Source organism: Drosophila miranda, chromosome 4, assembly GCF_003369915.1.
Source record: "Drosophila miranda strain MSH22 chromosome 4, D.miranda_PacBio2.1, whole genome shotgun sequence".
NCBI classification, from domain to species: domain Eukaryota; kingdom Metazoa; phylum Arthropoda; class Insecta; order Diptera; family Drosophilidae; genus Drosophila; species Drosophila miranda.
In genome coordinates this window covers 19,009,782-19,025,633 of record NC_046677.1, presented here as the reverse complement: position 1 = coordinate 19,025,633, position 15,852 = coordinate 19,009,782, and the positions used below count along the sequence as shown (strand labels likewise).

Here is a 15,852-nt window from a genome sequence, read left to right as displayed (position 1 = left end):
TAGAACCTTACGCTGTGCGAAAACCACAGCACGCAATTTGCTGTTTAAGGTCACTCCGCAAATTTGTCCGATTTCCGATAACCAGAGCATGACTGATAAGTTTTTGATGAAATGGTCAGTCTATCAAAAATATCAAATAGCTGCAGGCGATACAATTTTCTGTCGTATAAATTCATATTAATTCCATATATTTTGGCTACTACTATTTTGGATGGATTTTCGGTATCTGCCAATCTGAGTTAAAATCATACAACAAATAGACACTTAATTTGTACATCATAATATTTTTATTTTTTTTGGGCAATAAGAGGTTGCCCCTACAGTTCGATAATTTTTTAGTGCGTCGATCGATATTTAAAAACATTAGTAGCGATATATCGCAAGATTCTTTCCTATCCACCTAAATAATCTTTGTATGATTAATAAAAATGAGTGAAAATGTTATTTGGACTATCAAAAACGGAGAGTTTGATGCTGTGCAAGAAGCGTTCAAAAACGATGTGTGTGTTTGTATGCAACTTCTAAAAGTGCATTTAATTTTATTCTTTTTTTTCGACAGGCTCTTAAAGTAAATGAGGAGATTAAAGGAAGGTACCCAATTCATTATGCGGCTGATTTTGGTCAGTTAAAGGTGCTCGAGCTCTTGATTCTAAAAGGAGCCGATGTTAATGTAAGTTTGGCTGATTTAATTATGTTTTCTAAAATAGTATACACACACACGTATTATATACAGTGACCGGCAAAGTCTCAGTACGAATTTCACCACTTATTGGCTTACTGACTGGCCGTGTGACTATAAACATGTTTCCAAAAAGTTATGATTGAGCTTTGTGATTTTTTTCTGTTTTCTACATATTTTTAAAGTCGTAAAACTTAGCGAAAATTTTGAAGGACTAGATACATATGTATGTCCTTAAACTCTGCAGGTAGATACTTGCCAGATTTAAGTAATTTTAAATAAGTTTACTGCTGTTTTAAAATCATTTCCATAGCGATTTTTAAAGAAAAAATAATTGCTTCCGCTAAACTAAACTGTTTTCTCTAATTGTCTAATTTAAATATACATACATTTATAAAATTATTTTTTATACGAAAAAACATCTAAAGTGTGGCTAAAAAAATGTGGCCATTGGCACACTTAGTCTTTAATGAGCTATGTATGTTCTTGTAAATTGCCCCAATATGATTGAAGAAGGATTCACCCTTAGATCAAGCTCTTTGGTTGCCGAATCACTAAAATTTAGAAAAGTTAGAGGTAAAGAAAAAGACACCACAGAATCTCACAGGAAAATCATTCTACATTTTCCTAACCAAGCAAAAATCGTTATTATCAATAAAAATGAATTTAATCTAAAAATATCCTCGATACGGAGTGCTATTGAGATTTGGCAAGATTTGGGGAAGGCAAGGATGGATGTGTATAAGAAGAATGTTCTTTCAAAACTTATCCAGGCCTCCTCCTACTCTCAAGGGGTGAAAACTATGGCGACTATCCATAATTTTGAAGATACAAGAATACTGAAAGCGCAGAGTCAAAGAGAATCATACTTGATTTGAGAAACACATTGCAATCGGATCATTATAATATCCCGAATGAAGAAAGCAAGTAGAAAGGCTACTGGCTCTTTGAACACCTGTCCTTCGAACACTATTAATGCAACTGCAACGCGCTTATAATTGCATACGTAGATCAAGAACAATTACAATTTTTCCACGATAACAAAAATTGACTTGAATACTTGATTCATATATATTTACCCATGGATATGTGTAGGCTCTGTATTAAAAACTTCTTGGTTTCAGAAACTATCATACCTTGTAAATTATCTGATTTACTGTTATCCTTATATGCTCTAACACAGAAAAAGGATAAACATGGCATTACACCGCTTCTTGCAGCTATTTGGGAAGGACACAAGAGCTGCGTAGAGCTTCTTTTGGAAAAGGTTTGGATTGATAACAAAGATCTGTAAATGTTCTACAAAAGTTTTAAAATTCAATATCTTACAGGGAGCAAACAAAAGCGAGTCTACTCCAGATGGCAAAAGTTATATTGAAGCAGCAGAAAGCGATGAAATCAAGAAACTTCTTATCTAAATTATAAAGTAATTATGACGCTAAGCACTTTAAGTTTTGGAATTGAAATACAGACTAGCTCTAGTTTCTCTAGATTCTAGTTTTTATGACTCTCCTCGAGTTTGCTCAAAGTGATAATATCACAACAGGATCTTTATATCAACGCATTAACAAGTCTTTTAATTTAAGGCGTCATTCCAGAAAGATTGCATGATGTGGGTTTTTTAAGATGGAATTTTAAAAATGCATCCCGATCGAAAATAAATTGCCTGACACAATTTCTTTTAGATGATTTTTTACGATTTTCCACAACTTTGACTACCGGCCAAAAAAGGCTCTGGTCAATTGATGGGTAGAAATGCAGACAAGCAGTGAATATCGACACCAAAAGCTGCAGAGTAACGAGGTTCAAGCGAATTCGATGAATTTTTCAAATAAGTTTCCACCATATTTGTTTTTTGCGGTTAGAGGAGGTGCGGTGAGCGGCCCGCCTGTTATCCGGTGCTCGGGAGTTAGCGCGTCCCCGTCGCTTCGGTCTGGGCTTAGTGGTCTTAGCGGACGCGAGACCCGACCTGCACGGTCTCCAGCTCATCTGCGGTGAGAAGAGCTCTCGAAGCTCGCACCCGCTTGACGTTTCTGTCTTTGCATTTGCGGATGAGACGGAAAACGAATACTCTTAGCAGTTTGAGGTGTGACGAGTATACCTCGATTAGTTGGCTTAGTTGACTTTAGAGTCCCAGATCGCTATCGGTTTAGCTGGGATTTCGGATGCGGTGACCTCAGGTAATCAGCAATCAGCTTGCTGAATCAGCCTTTAGGGCTCGCGCACACTATAGCTGAAAGCGGAGCTGAAATCGGAGCTGATAGCTGATTTATAAGCTCTGAAAAAACAAACACACTGCACCGGTGCAAGTGCGCACATTGCAGACTGAGCTGAGCTGAAAGCTGAAAAAGCTCGCTGAAATCAGCTCAGCTTAGTTTGATCGATCAAGCATGTTTGTTTTTTCAGCAAGCTGATTGCTGATTTTGTTCAAGTGTATTGGTTCATAAGTGATCGAAAATGGGCTGCAAAACATTGTTAAGCGAAATTACGGTTAACCCAGAGCTGGGGAATAAGCGGGATTATTAAAAATATTTGAATCATAGTTTTATTTCTGGCAGGAGATAAATTGGGCAAAAAAGTTGTATTATTTACCATTTTCATATGTCAATAATAAATATAATATACTATGTCCCCAAGTACAGTAAACGCTAGGAAAACATCACAATGTTTATTATTATACAACATAATGAATAATTGAGAAATTTAATAATAATTCGTAAAATAAAAGTAATACGAATACAATACATAACGGAAATGTGGTTGAAATACACGGAATAAAAAAAAACGAAGAAAACTTCCGTCTGGCTACTGTACGTGCTGTGAAGTAATTAATTAACAATATAATAATAATAATTATAATGATAACTTTTGATGCCACTTGAGGAGACAAAGGGAGGAAATGGCTTTCAGCTTTCAGCAATCAGATCAGCCGACAATGTACGCACCTGCAAGCTGATTCTGCCTGGAAAAAGCTCTCAGATCAAGTGAGCTTTCAGCTCCAATTTCAGCGCCGATTTCAGCTCCGCTTTCAGCTATAGTGTGCGCGAGCCCTTACTGTCGATCAGCGTCGTCTGTTCAATATGAACGTCACATGCTTGAATTTATACTCGGCTATTTTGATGCGTCAATCAGTTGTTACTAAGTGTCTCTCAAGTGGCAGGATAACTTGTAATGAGCATTTGGATCGACTTAGGATTGCTGTGTTGCCAGCAAAAGTGTAAGATCACAGGAGAGCCATCACACTATCAAAACAAATAGTCATTTTACAATCAATATAAACTGAATAATAAAGCTCCAGAATAAAACTTTTATTTTACAAGTCAAAGGACTAGCTTAAATTATATTTAACTATAAATTACATTTTTACAAGTCTTAATAATGCATAAATTATGTAAAATTATCTGGGTCCTTCGGCTACAGCGACAGGTAAAACGTTTCCAAGACTTGTTGCAGTTTTTGATGGCTTCAAAACCATATAGTTTGAATCTGTTTTTATTGTTTCTTCTTCTGCGTTCTTTTTAAAATACCATTCTTTTTTATTTGCCAAAAATAATAGCATCAAAGCTGGCAAGTGCAGTAGTGAAAACCTAAAAAGGCTTCTCGAGCTTTTGCTATCTGACTTTTTGTTAAATTTATACGCTGTAAAAAAATATTGAAAAGAAGATTAGTTTATGTATATATCATGTTGTAATTAATATTAAAGGTGAAGAGATTTTGTGGAGACCAGCTCGACTGGCGGTAACGCCAATCTCATCTTATGCCCAAACCCCAAAATGATAAATGTGCTTCTAATTATGTTTGTTAATAGGGTACTAAAATTGTTGCTGATCTGGGTGTGTTTTTACTTACCCAAATATGCGAAATACGCGTTTAAGGGAATTGTTTCCAACGCAAACCAATAGTTTGTAACGTCTAGAACTGGCGCCATTAATGAAAGTCCGGCAATGACTAGTGAATATCGCAACGCTGTACGACGACAAAGACTCGGATTAGTAACCGCCATCATGCGATACCCGGCGCGAGAGTAGTCCGGTCGCAGGTTCCATGAAAGGGCATTAAAATGAGGGAACTGCCAAGCAAACAGTATTCCAGCCAGTATCATTGCGCCTGAATCTAGACTGCCAGCGCAACCGGCCCAGCCCATTAAAGGTGGAATTGCGCCAACTACTGATCCAATCCACGTGTTGACTATACTAATCCGCTTCATTGGTGTATATATTGATGTGTAAAGAAAAAGATTTCCCGCTCCTAGAGCCGCTGTTAGTCCATTAACACCAAAATACAGCATGCATAGTCCAGTTGACGCAGACACAGCGGCAAAAAGTACTGATTTAAGTGGGGTAATTTGGCCTGTTACAAGCACACGGTTTTTCGTTCTCGACATTTGGGAGTCGAAAGGAACTTCATGATATTGATTTATTGCATTAGCTGCAGCTGAAATCATTCCTGTTCCCAACGTGCACATAGCAAATGAACTAAGATCGAACGCAGCAGGTGCCATCGCATATCCACCCATTGTGGTAACAACAACCAGAGCTGAAATACAACAATAAACAAGAAGCTCATTTAATTTTCCAGCACGAGAAAACTTACATGTAAGCCGAAATTTTGAAAGTTTTTTGTATTGACTGATTGTTTTCCCAGTGGTAGTGTATGGACTCGGCAACCATGAGGTATGATTATCGGGTATTATATTTGTCGCTGGGAATATCACATTGTCTTTACTAACAGGCCCACAAATATCCTTCACCTGAGATACTGGTACTATCGAATTGTCACAAGGCGAAGCACTTCTCATTACTGCGATTTCTTCATTATTGGAGGATGCAGTTTTAGTTGTATACTGCAAATTCAAATAGTTTTAAAGTGTTAAAAGTTACATAACACACACACACTATACACTTACTCGCGTCGATTGTAAATTAACAGGATTTACAACCTGGGTTATTAGCCTCCATTCACGCTTGACTAATCCCCGCATCATTATTAGTTTTTTAAACAAAACCGGTGATACATAATTCAAGCAATGTAATATTTAGGTCTTATACACTAATGTGTATAATTTTGTTTAAAATAACATAGATTACTGACAAAAATGTGACCATATATCAAAATGAAAAAATACTGAGGTGAAATTCATCGTATTCTTTCTTCGCTCTCAAATAACACATTCCTTTCCTGTTTGCTTCAATACAAAATTTTAGTTTAGTTTTGAACAGATTTTATTCGTAAACAAACACAACATAGTTTAACCGTACAGCACATAGAGGTTCCAACATTCTGCGGAAATATATGACAATTTTAGACCGGGAAGAACTTCGCTTATCTGAGTACTGGCCTTAATCTAATAAGTCTAATAAGTACTCTGGCAGGAAACAGCTGTACCTCACTGTTTAGTCACGAAAACTAAAATTTGTGTTGCGCTGACAAGCCGTTTACCTACCAATTCGTCGAGGAAAATATTTTCGTTTTGAAAACGAAAAAATCTTGCGAAATGTGAAAACGTGTGTTTTCAAAAGTAAATCGGAAAACTTTTGTGAAAGTGAAAACAGGAGTATGGCTGAATGTTAAATTTTTCCGCTCAGTACTATCGTTGGTTAACTAAAACAATCGATGGTCTGCGTATTTTTCAACCATCGATAGTATCGCTAGTAATATCGATTTTTTCCCAACCCTATTGTCAACTCTGTTCGTTTCCCATTGCTAATGGCAACAATCATTCCAAACAAATTTATTGACAGAAAATTTTTGAACAGTTTCGTATTCATGTTCGTAGTTTGTACGAGTTTCGGCTGTGCTAAATTTGTTGGCCAGCATTTACTGGTCATATACTAAATTTGAAAAACAGTATATTGCGAAACAACCCGGTCAATTCAATAGCAGAATGTTCAAAAATACTTTTCAATCTGGATTTTTATCAATTCTCTACAGCATTGGCTCCAAGCCTCTTCAGCTTTGGGACAAGAAAGTGCGCAATGGACATATAAAACGTATAACTGACAATGACATACAGAGTCTAGTTCTGGAAATAGTTGGTACTAACGTCAGCACTACATTTATAACATGTCCAGCGGATCCAAAGAAGACACTTGGTATAAAATTGCCTTTTCTTGTAATGATTATTAAGAACATGAAGAAATACTTCACATTTGAAGTGCAGGTAATATTTCTGATGCAGCTCTTCGTATGATATTCTTTACATATAATTTGTAGGTTCTGGATGATAAAAATGTTCGTCGCAGGTTTCGAGCCAGCAATTATCAATCGACCACTCGTGTCAAGCCATTTATTTGCACGATGCCCATGCGTCTGGATGAGGGATGGAATCAAATTCAATTTAACCTATCTGACTTTACACGGCGCGCCTATGGCACAAACTATGTAGAAACTCTGCGCGTACAAATTCATGCAAATTGCCGTATACGGCGCGTATATTTTTCTGATCGCCTCTATTCAGAAGACGAATTGCCGCCAGAATTTAAGTTGTTCCTACCAATTCAAAAACCAGTACAAAAGTCCAACGCTATTTGCGGCTAGGTTCTTTCCGCCGATGAAATTGCATCTATAATCAACTATAGCACAAAATATCCAAAGTTTATAGCGGCCCAGTTGCAAAAATTGTAATTTCACTCATATAATAACATTTTTATGAACTAAATAGGCAAATATATTGAAAAACAAAATGAAAATTCGCATATATATCTACATACTTTGAACTATTCATGGACCTTTGTCAGTACCTCTGCTCCTGCCTCTGTTATAAGTATAGTGTGTTCAAATTGTGCGCTCCGTGCACCATCTAGGCTGATTGCAGTCCATCCATCTTCTAACAAAGCTATGTCCGATTCGCCAAGAGTTAGGATGGGTTCAATTGTAAACGTCATACCAGGACGCATTTTACCACCAATGTTATTATCTAAAAATGAATTGTTTTAGATTACCATACAATTAAGAATTTAAATGGTGTGCATACGGTAATGATAAATTTCTGGAGGCCCGTGGAAATAACTACCAATCCCATGTCCAATAAAATCAACTATTGATTCAAGTTTTGTTTCTTCACAATATTGTTGTATAAACTTGCCGATTTTATTAAAAGAGACATCTGGACCACATAGTGAAATGCACATATCTAAGCAAGTCCTTGTGGCTTCGACCAGGTAGCGGCCATGTTCATCAACATCACCAACGAGGAAGGTTTCTGAACAGTCACCATGGTAACCATTGAGGTAAACGGTAACATCAATGTTTATAATATCGCCATCAATTAACTGGCGGTCATCTGGGATTCCATGGCATGCTACATTATTGACCGACGTGCAGATGGATTTTGGAAACCCTGCATACCTAAGGGGCGACGGGTACGCATTTGCTTCAATAATAAGTTCATGGGCACGTGCGTCTATTTCATTTGTTGACTTCCCAATTACTGCTAGAGCGCCGCACTCTTGTAATATGTTGGCCGCCAGTTGTCCGCTTAGACGCATTCCTTGTATTTGGTCTATATTTTTAATTTCTGGGCTCCCAATTGTGCTACCTGGTGGCATTTTTTTGTAGTAGTATGGAGGCTTTGGTATCCATTGAGGAACAGTCCGCTCCTTGGAAACCTGTCCGGGTGCAAAGATTCTTTCATACTTTCCTGCATCGCTGTGAAGTTGAGTTATATAAACCCACCAGTTAGTCATTAGGCATGAAAGCACAATAAATATATTACACATACCCCTTCCCCTTTCTGTGAATAAAATTCCTTATTAAAGACTTTTGTGGTAATAAACATTTCAAGAGTATGCTCATTTTAAGCGTCATTTGGTTATGCTATGAAAATAACTAAAGTAAATAAGTCACGAGTATTTTAAGATCACTGGTCCCAACCGTGACAGACCACTAGTATGCACCTACTACTTCACCAAGTTATATTTCTACCGTTTTGGACGGTATTAACAAATTCGAAGTCTTTGTAAAGACGAGAAACGTTTTTCGCTAAAATATTGTCTTATAAATATGTTCACACTTTATAACTTTACCCAGTCATCTGTGTTTTTGTTTATCTCATCGCATTTGAGATTGATTTAAACAATAACCATTTATAAACAAGGCACAAGCTGAATTGCCTTGGTATGGTGTCAAATTTATGCTAATGTTATGTTTATAAATAAGTTTTTTTTTAACCCAACCTTAAATTTGCCAAATAATTGGTCAACACTTTTTGGATATGCACAAACAGCTGACGCAGTCCTATTTGGTTATCGGAAAACTTGCAAAAGGTAAGGGGTAAGGGTAAGGACAGCCGTGTACCGCCACATATAATTCAAAATGTAGGTACACCAAATTCAGTTTTTGGCCTTAGCAATTTAATTTTTAATATACATTTTCAGACATGTTAAATAATTGTCAGTTGGAAAAATTAAGCCATTTTTATAACGCTGCGAATTTTCGAAGCAACCATGTCAGCTGTTTTTTTTTTTTTTTTGCCAGAATCGATGAGTACTTGAAACATATCGATACCAAAATGTGTGAAAACGGGAACACCTTAACACGAAAACGAACGTTTTGACTGAAAGAGTAATCCGCAAAAGTGACAACCGTAATATTTTTTTTTATTTTTCCAACTTCAAAATTTTGTAACATGGAGACAAATCTTGCAGAATTTGGGGTTACAAAATCAGGCAATCGGTTCGAAAAAAGTGTAGGCAAACATGTATGTATGTACGTTCGAGTAAGTATAATCTTTTTATAGAAATTTTCGTCGTCAACATAAGATGACAGAGATGTTCCACCATGTCTCGTTTCTCAATCGCCGACCAATAAAAGTGCGATGTTTTTATCAGAGATAGCACAAATAACTTTTGTCAAACAATTGTACGATGTTTTCATCTGAAATGCCACAAATACTATAATTTCAGACCGTAATTTGTAGGCAATTGGTAGAAAAGACAAACAAAATTGTCGACGGTATATTTCGCTTTAGAGGTTTTTTTTCGTTTTGCACTTTAAATTTTATTTGACTAGTTTTGATGTTTATTTATGCAGCTTTGAAAATATTTTTCTATGTCGGACCCCTACATCGTACAGCTTTTATCGAGACATCGATCAAAATTTAGACTCGGACATAGCATAGAAATTGAATTTCAAAATTGACTAAGTATATGAGTACGAATGCAGGCCTATTCACTTTGAAAATACAAAATTAAAAGTTTGGGAAAGCTTTTCGGATTCTTATCAGGGATTGTACAAATAATTTCATCGAGATAATCGTAATCAGTGCCTTCAATGCTCCAAAGAAGATAAGATAGGTAGAAATAGATAAACATACACATTTTTAACTGAGCGTTTAGTCATACACTTTTCATTCGTCTGTTAAGAGTCATTGCATATTTAGTTGTTCTTATTTGAGCAAACAAAATGAAATTAAAAAAAATTAATTTTTTAATTTGTACATTATATTATTTTATTTTAACAAATGTCAATACTCAGGCAGTTTCTGATGAAAACACATCCGGAGGGCCATCAGTTTCGAAGGTATACGTAAGTGTTTTAATCTTCTCTCTCTGTAATATTACGCAGTACCTTAATAGTTAATAGTTTGCTTGTCGTTTTGGCTTTGTTAACTGTCAATTTAGCAAATATATATTTACGAGGAGTTAGTCTTAAACGCGAAAAATGAGTTTAAATATTGATTAAAAACGGTAAAATTCAAACAAGAAACAGAGAAGGAAATCTCTCCCTCTATTATGTCTGGTGCGTCATTATAGACATAAATAAGATATAGATATTTTTTAAAATATTTTTTAAATATTGCTTATATTAATACGAAATGACATCGGTGAATATAATTCATACATATAACTGATTAGCATGATAATAATCGAGTCGATACAGCTATGTCTGCCTGTCCGTCCGGCTTGATAAGACCTCAGAGAGAAGTAACCAAATTTTGCACTATTTTCCCTACTCCTGTGATATCAGACTGTTAACATTGTATTTACAAATTTTGCCTCCGCCCCACAAAGGGTGAAAATCTGTGGCATCCACAATTTTGAAGATACGCACAATTCTCTCTATGTTTTCCACAGTTGTCACACAGTTGAGAGAGATCCATCGTCCCCGAATTAACCAACATATCAATCCGGCCGAAACAAACTTTCTTTCCGTTTAGACTCTGAACTTATTATATTAATGTAAATGTATAACAGATAGAAAAAGCGTGATAAACACAAGCTTCCACATGTAGCTGGCGTTATCGATTCGTTCTCACTGTTTTCCAAATTTCAATTCTAACCAAGAACCAAACCAAAACCAAATACACCACATTGATCAATACATAATAAAATTAATTTATCGGAATTCCAGAACGTTGCAGCTTTAAAAGAAAATGATCTGTGTAAAAAATGCACATGCGATTTAGAAAACAATTTAATCGATTGCACGAACAAATTAAACAGTTGGCTCTCTAACGAAGAATGGAATGTCTTAATCAACGGAAACTTTACTTTTGAAACAATCAAGCTAGAACACAACAATTTAAGCAGTATCCCAATATTGCCAACATATGATGTAAAACATTTATACATAGGCTATAACCAGATAGATTCAATAGCTAACGGCGCCTTTCAAAATCTATCTGACTTGACAAGCCTAGACTTATCGCACAACAAATTAACTTCAAAAGTGTTGCTACCAGATGTCTTTAAAGGACCCTATACCGTATCGGACTATAAGGCGTTATACAATTTGAAATCGCTAAATTTGGGATACAATGAGCTGCATTTTTTGGATGCAGATTTATTCGAGCATGCTCCAAACCTAGAAGAGCTTATTTTATGCTCAAATAATTTTCAAGTAATAGACGGACTTTCAGAAGTGGCAATTTCAGGTTTGACATCATTGAAGGTATGTAAAGCCCATTTAACAAGAAACTAAAATTATCATTATTATGCGTAGCAGTGGCATCGGACTCCTTCGGGTAATACGTATATACAAATTTATATATTTTACGTAAGTTGCTTTTATATTCTTAGATTAGGCTAAGGAGTGAAAGCACTTTCACTTCAACAAACAAAAATTTTAAATAGCGTTATTGTTTTTGAAAATATTCTCCAGGAAGATCAATTCCTATTTTGAAACGTTTTGACACTCAGAAGGTAGTATCTCTAAGACAAAGCTTCTTTCGGTGCCGAAAAACGTTGCTAAATTTTTTTTGTTATATCTTGGAACTCTTTTGGTTCGATATTTTTGGTGATGTGTGAGAACTGGGTTTGTCGTGGTGAAGCACATTCTGTTCTTGGAGGTTGGTCTTTCTCAATCCTCCAAAAACTTTGGGCAAAAATAGGTATGTATAACTCAGAACTGATCTTGAGCCAGGTTTCGATAAAAAAAAAGGTCAGCCTTCGGCTTGCAAAGTTTCCATGCGGCATCTTTTGAGACATTTGCCTTGCAGTACAAACCCAAACCGTCTTGATGTTCATAAATATATCCATGAATCATGATCTGGTGAAATTGGATGTGTAACACCCAGAAAGAAGCATTTCCGACCTCATAAAGTATATGTATACACTTCAATTCCTCGGAGCTCCATTCCTTACGGATATTTCGGACCCATCCGGAACCAGGGATCTTGCCCAAATACATTCAAGCCACCGGATGGGACGTCACTTAAACCATAATAATTGGATTGCACCGGTCTAGGCAGTGAGCACGCTCTCAGTAAAAAGCAGTTCCGATGCCATTGTTTTTTTTGGCTTAATAATATCTTTAGAATATTTTTTAGAAATGATTTATTAATTTAATCTTTTTTTATAGGTTTTAGATATTTCCTATATGGAAATAAAAACCTTGCCACAAACTCTTCTACATGGGCCACGAGATCTTGAGACTTTAATAGCAGCTGGAAATCTTTTCAGTAAATTGCCAGATGCTTTATCATTTGCAAGGAATTTAGCCAGGCTTGTCTTGAATGAAAACCCAATTGAAGATCTTCAAGGCGACAAGTAAGCTATGATCAACGGAGCTCTCTGTCTTAAAGAATCACTATAAATAATTTTTTAAAATTTAATCTTAACTAGCATTTTTCCTGTGATGACTAACTTAAGATATCTCAGTATGTCTTATATGCCAAAGCTTCGCCATATTGGAGTTGGCGCCATGAGTGAATTGCAGAGTAAGTTTAAAAATGTAAGCTATTCTAGTATTTTACAGCCAGACAACCACCTTCTTTTTGAAATCAACGTTAGTTTCATCTTCATGTCACGTTGTTTGTGTGAGAACTCATCTGGGTAGTAGGTATGAGAATAGGTTCTTGGATTATTTAGCTATTAATCAATATAACAGTTTTTAATTAGTCCTACTCCAAAATATTTACAGCAACATGTTGCAGTAAAGCGCTCGCAATTGTACGATTAGCCTACGTAGTTAGTAAACCCGAGATAAGTAGAAAATATACCTCGAAATAAATTGGGTGAACATTCGAAGCTCCCAATATTTATTACCTCCTTAAAAGGAGGCTTATACATTGACGATCGTGAGAGAAGTGGGCTCAACTTTAACCCGACTCTGGTTATTGGATCGGAAAAACACATCTTCAAATCGTCGCACGGCTGACTGAACTGACCTTTCTTGGTACAGATTGCGGTAATTGCAGTGCCCCTTTGTTCCCACTGTTTTATTCGTGTCAATAGAAATATAAATAAAATACGCCCTGAGGAAATTGATAATGTGATTTCCGGAAATTCCAGAACCGTCCACTGAACAACTTCTGCACGATATGATTACTACAAATATGATTCATGGACCATAAGGTGATATGAATCGTTAACCGTGCATGGCAGCTTTAAACTAGACAGAGACAAATTGTCTTTGTTGATTTCGTTCATCTCGTTCCTCTTCACCACCCGCAAAATAGTTAACTGCTCCTGGCACGTGGGCACAGAAGAAAGCGCAAAAGTATGATTTTTGAAACTCCAATGCGTTGCAGCTGCAGCATAACAAAATGAATATGGAGTTAAAAAAGAAACCATTTTAGTTCTATCAACTAATAGAATTTAAAAAAAGTATTTCATTATCATTCAATTACAATTTTTTTTCAGACCTTACCGAGCTAATATTGTCTGACAACAAGTTTCTAGTAGAAATCGATGAGCTCGCCCTAGCAAAAAACCTTACTGATGGGCAATACATGAACTATCCGCCATTGGAAAAAGTAACTTAAAAAAATCCCATTATTATACATATGTTATCTATTGTTCCCTTATAATTCCAACAGGTTTATTTAAATAATTGCAACTTGACAAAATTACCAAAGTCATTACTTGTACGTTGGGATAAACTTTCAGTGCTTGATCTTAGATATAATCCATGGACTTGCGAAGAGTCGAATGATTATTTAATCAACATCCTACTGCCACAAATAAACAAAACAACCGCACTTCTGGCAAAAAATGTAAAGTGTGATTCACCCGTTGAATTAAAAAATGTGGATATTTTAAAGGTAGCGACGGATCATTTAATTGACAGTAAAAAAAGCAGTGGTATTTTCTGGATTGGGTTGCTTGTTTTTATTCTTATTGCCATTCCGATTACACTAGGAATTATTGTGTTATACAGACGTGGCTGCTTTTCTTTAAATAGAAATGACAGCGGCGCCAGTCGTGCTCTCTATAATAGAACAAAGTTCAATGACGATTACCAAATCTAATTATATTGTAATATATATTTATAATTATCATACCCAACAAAGAAAATAAAAATTTACTTTTGTACCCAAAATACAGAGTTTTCCATTTACCCTATGCCTTACATTTTTAATTGTGGATGTCAAGTTTCACAGCCCGATATTACCTAGTAATTACATGAAACATAGCTAAATAAATAGCGTAAATGCGTAGGGATAAAACAAAGGTAATTATTATAAGCTATTAATATATAATTAGCTAATAACAACACTACAAGAACAATTTATTTTCCCGCTGTGAACAAACTCCACATATATGAAAATGTCTTTAAAAATTGTTCAAAATATTGGAGCCCCAATGCTGTTGGGCCGCCAATCAAGGACGCATTGGGTTGGAAAAAGGTATGTGTTGCACAACAAAAGGTAGCACACTACTAAAACAATTTTGTATATCTATTTTTTTTACAGTTTTCTCATATTTAGTGATTTATTTTATATAACTTCTGTGTATTCTGCAAAGCTGAAAAATGTAGCTACATATTTTAACCCAACACATTTTAACTAAGGCGTATCATCAGGAAAATATTAAGGATTTAAATTGAAAATTTAACATTGTTGGTCGTATTTCAAACAAAGTTTTGACTTTTGAAAAAAATTATTCCTTAGGTAAAGGTAGGTAAAGGTATATTAATTGGACGTCGTTCAAGGTATTTTTTGTAAAAATCGATGGATAAACAGCTAAGGTGCACCCGTTTAACTAAACCTCTGAATGCCGTATTAAAAAGTTGAAATTTACAGTTTGATGTTTTCGACTATGGACACAGTAACAATATATTAAAATCTTGTTTCATAACTGAGCCTCCCCTCAGCCCACTTGGGCCTGTTATAGACCATTTCGCATGGGCTTGAGCCCCATCTCTCGCCCCGACCGTGGGCCTTATACTGAATTTTAAGAGTAGTCCCATTCAGTGGCTTGGATCTATTTTGATAAGAATGCTGTTATGGTTTCAAATAGGTCAAAAATGTGCTTGACAAAGTGGAACGCGATATACCATCGTCTACGGTTTCCAAGGGCCGTGCAGTGGCAGTAGTGGGGAACCGACCCCTTATCATTCTCGTCTTCAGTCTTCTGACAGTCAGAAAGGACGTATGCCAATCTACCAACATTTTTCGTTGTGGATCCACGGCTAAAACGATAGCTAATGTATCAATATCTGATAAAAATTCACATTTCGGAATTCTGTGTGGCTGTTTCTTATGGAAGGTGGATGATGTCAGTGGGAATAGATGTTTCACATCTGCCAAAAATTCCACCGTACCATGTGCGGCTTGGACTATAAACGAAATATTTTAATTGTCAAAAGGAAGACAGACAGCCAAGCATGTAAAATATCTGGAAACAATATGGAACTGAATCACCATATCGTTAGCGAATGTTGCAAAAAACAGAGAGCATAAGTTTTAATATAAAGGAAAACGTTCAAAAGTGTATTCGCAAGTTTGCGAA

At 35.9% G+C, this 15,852-nt stretch overlaps 5 protein-coding genes across 12 annotated transcripts; 3 read left to right on the top strand and 2 right to left on the bottom strand.

Annotated features, from left to right (window-relative positions):
- Positions 1-96: 96 nt before the first annotated feature.
- LOC108163919 (myotrophin) lies at positions 97-2,356 on the top strand. 4 transcript variants are annotated; one of them, XM_033393177.1, is made up of 4 exons: positions 97-222; positions 560-670; positions 1,863-1,946; positions 2,011-2,356. In XM_033393177.1, the coding sequence occupies exons 1-4, from the start codon at positions 112-114 to the stop codon at positions 2,095-2,097; spliced, it is 393 nt and encodes a 130-aa protein (XP_033249068.1). In that variant the 5' UTR covers positions 97-111; the 3' UTR covers positions 2,098-2,356. The 4 variants fall into 4 exon arrangements, with proteins under 4 accessions (XP_033249068.1, XP_033249069.1, XP_033249070.1 ...); XM_017299447.2 differs by lacking the exon at positions 97-222 and adding an exon at positions 246-500; XM_033393178.1 differs by lacking the exon at positions 2,011-2,356 and having other exon boundaries at positions 1,804-1,893.
- Positions 2,357-3,954: 1,598 nt separating this feature from the next.
- Positions 3,955-5,770, bottom strand: LOC108163189 (protoheme IX farnesyltransferase, mitochondrial). The gene is made up of 4 exons (XM_017298329.2): positions 5,586-5,770; positions 5,273-5,522; positions 4,529-5,215; positions 3,955-4,318 (listed from the first exon to the last, which is right to left on the bottom strand). The coding sequence occupies exons 1-4, from the start codon at positions 5,661-5,663 to the stop codon at positions 4,077-4,079; spliced, it is 1,257 nt and encodes a 418-aa protein (XP_017153818.1). The 5' UTR covers positions 5,664-5,770; the 3' UTR covers positions 3,955-4,076.
- A 586-nt stretch (positions 5,771-6,356) lies between these two features.
- LOC108163191 (cilia- and flagella-associated protein 20) lies at positions 6,357-7,368 on the top strand. The gene is made up of 2 exons (XM_017298332.2): positions 6,357-6,839; positions 6,893-7,368. Exons 1-2 carry the CDS (start codon positions 6,564-6,566, stop codon positions 7,214-7,216), a joined length of 600 nt encoding a protein of 199 aa, XP_017153821.1. The 5' UTR covers positions 6,357-6,563; the 3' UTR covers positions 7,217-7,368.
- On the bottom strand, positions 7,280-8,518 carry LOC108163190 (methionine aminopeptidase 1D, mitochondrial). The gene is made up of 3 exons (XM_017298330.2): positions 8,400-8,518; positions 7,653-8,326; positions 7,280-7,595 (listed from the first exon to the last, which is right to left on the bottom strand). Exons 1-3 carry the CDS (start codon positions 8,483-8,485, stop codon positions 7,396-7,398), a joined length of 960 nt encoding a protein of 319 aa, XP_017153819.1. The 5' UTR covers positions 8,486-8,518; the 3' UTR covers positions 7,280-7,395.
- A 687-nt stretch (positions 8,519-9,205) lies between these two features.
- Positions 9,206-14,436, top strand: LOC108163188 (lumican). 5 transcript variants are annotated; one of them, XM_033393174.1, is made up of 8 exons: positions 9,206-9,263; positions 9,325-9,395; positions 10,154-10,204; positions 11,030-11,569; positions 12,479-12,666; positions 12,742-12,836; positions 13,762-13,874; positions 13,938-14,369. In XM_033393174.1, exons 2-8 carry the CDS (start codon positions 9,384-9,386, stop codon positions 14,367-14,369), a joined length of 1,431 nt encoding a protein of 476 aa, XP_033249065.1. In that variant the 5' UTR covers positions 9,206-9,263; positions 9,325-9,383. The 5 variants fall into 5 exon arrangements, with proteins under 5 accessions (XP_033249065.1, XP_033249062.1, XP_033249064.1 ...); XM_033393171.1 differs by lacking the exon at positions 9,206-9,263 and having other exon boundaries at positions 9,291-9,395; positions 13,938-14,436; XM_033393173.1 differs by lacking the exon at positions 9,206-9,263 and having other exon boundaries at positions 9,291-9,377; positions 10,154-10,198.
- Positions 14,437-15,852: the final 1,416 nt, after the last annotated feature.

Excerpts from the sequence above, each read along its gene's own strand:
- LOC108163919 (XM_033393177.1), top strand. The coding sequence starts at position 112 with ATGGTCAGTCTATCAAAAATATCAAATAGCTGCAGGCGATACAATTTT. Across the intron at positions 223-559 it reads CTATTTTGGATGGATTTTCG|GCTCTTAAAGTAAATGAGGA; the intron begins GTATCTGCCAAT and ends TTTTTTCGACAG. Across the intron at positions 1,947-2,010 it reads TAGAGCTTCTTTTGGAAAAG|GGAGCAAACAAAAGCGAGTC; the intron begins GTTTGGATTGAT and ends AATATCTTACAG.
- LOC108163191 (XM_017298332.2), top strand. The coding sequence starts at position 6,564 with ATGTTCAAAAATACTTTTCAATCTGGATTTTTATCAATTCTCTACAGC. Across the intron at positions 6,840-6,892 it reads ACTTCACATTTGAAGTGCAG|GTTCTGGATGATAAAAATGT; the intron begins GTAATATTTCTG and ends TATAATTTGTAG.
- LOC108163189 (XM_017298329.2), bottom strand. The coding sequence starts at position 5,663 with ATGATGCGGGGATTAGTCAAGCGTGAATGGAGGCTAATAACCCAGGTT. Across the intron at positions 5,523-5,585 it reads TTAATTTACAATCGACGCGA|TATACAACTAAAACTGCATC; the intron begins GTAAGTGTATAG and ends TTGAATTTGCAG. Across the intron at positions 4,319-4,528 it reads CGCGTATTTCGCATATTTGG|CGTATAAATTTAACAAAAAG; the intron begins GTAAGTAAAAAC and ends ATTTTTTTACAG.
- LOC108163190 (XM_017298330.2), bottom strand. The coding sequence starts at position 8,485 with ATGACGCTTAAAATGAGCATACTCTTGAAATGTTTATTACCACAAAAG. Across the intron at positions 8,327-8,399 it reads ATTCACAGAAAGGGGAAGGG|CGATGCAGGAAAGTATGAAA; the intron begins GTATGTGTAATA and ends TCAACTTCACAG. Across the intron at positions 7,596-7,652 it reads TCCAGAAATTTATCATTACC|ATAATAACATTGGTGGTAAA; the intron begins GTATGCACACCA and ends ATTCATTTTTAG.
- LOC108163188 (XM_033393171.1), top strand. The coding sequence starts at position 9,306 with ATGGAGACAAATCTTGCAGAATTTGGGGTTACAAAATCAGGCAATCGG. Across the intron at positions 11,570-12,478 it reads CAGGTTTGACATCATTGAAG|GTTTTAGATATTTCCTATAT; the intron begins GTATGTAAAGCC and ends CTTTTTTTATAG. Across the intron at positions 12,667-12,741 it reads GAAGATCTTCAAGGCGACAA|CATTTTTCCTGTGATGACTA; the intron begins GTAAGCTATGAT and ends AATCTTAACTAG.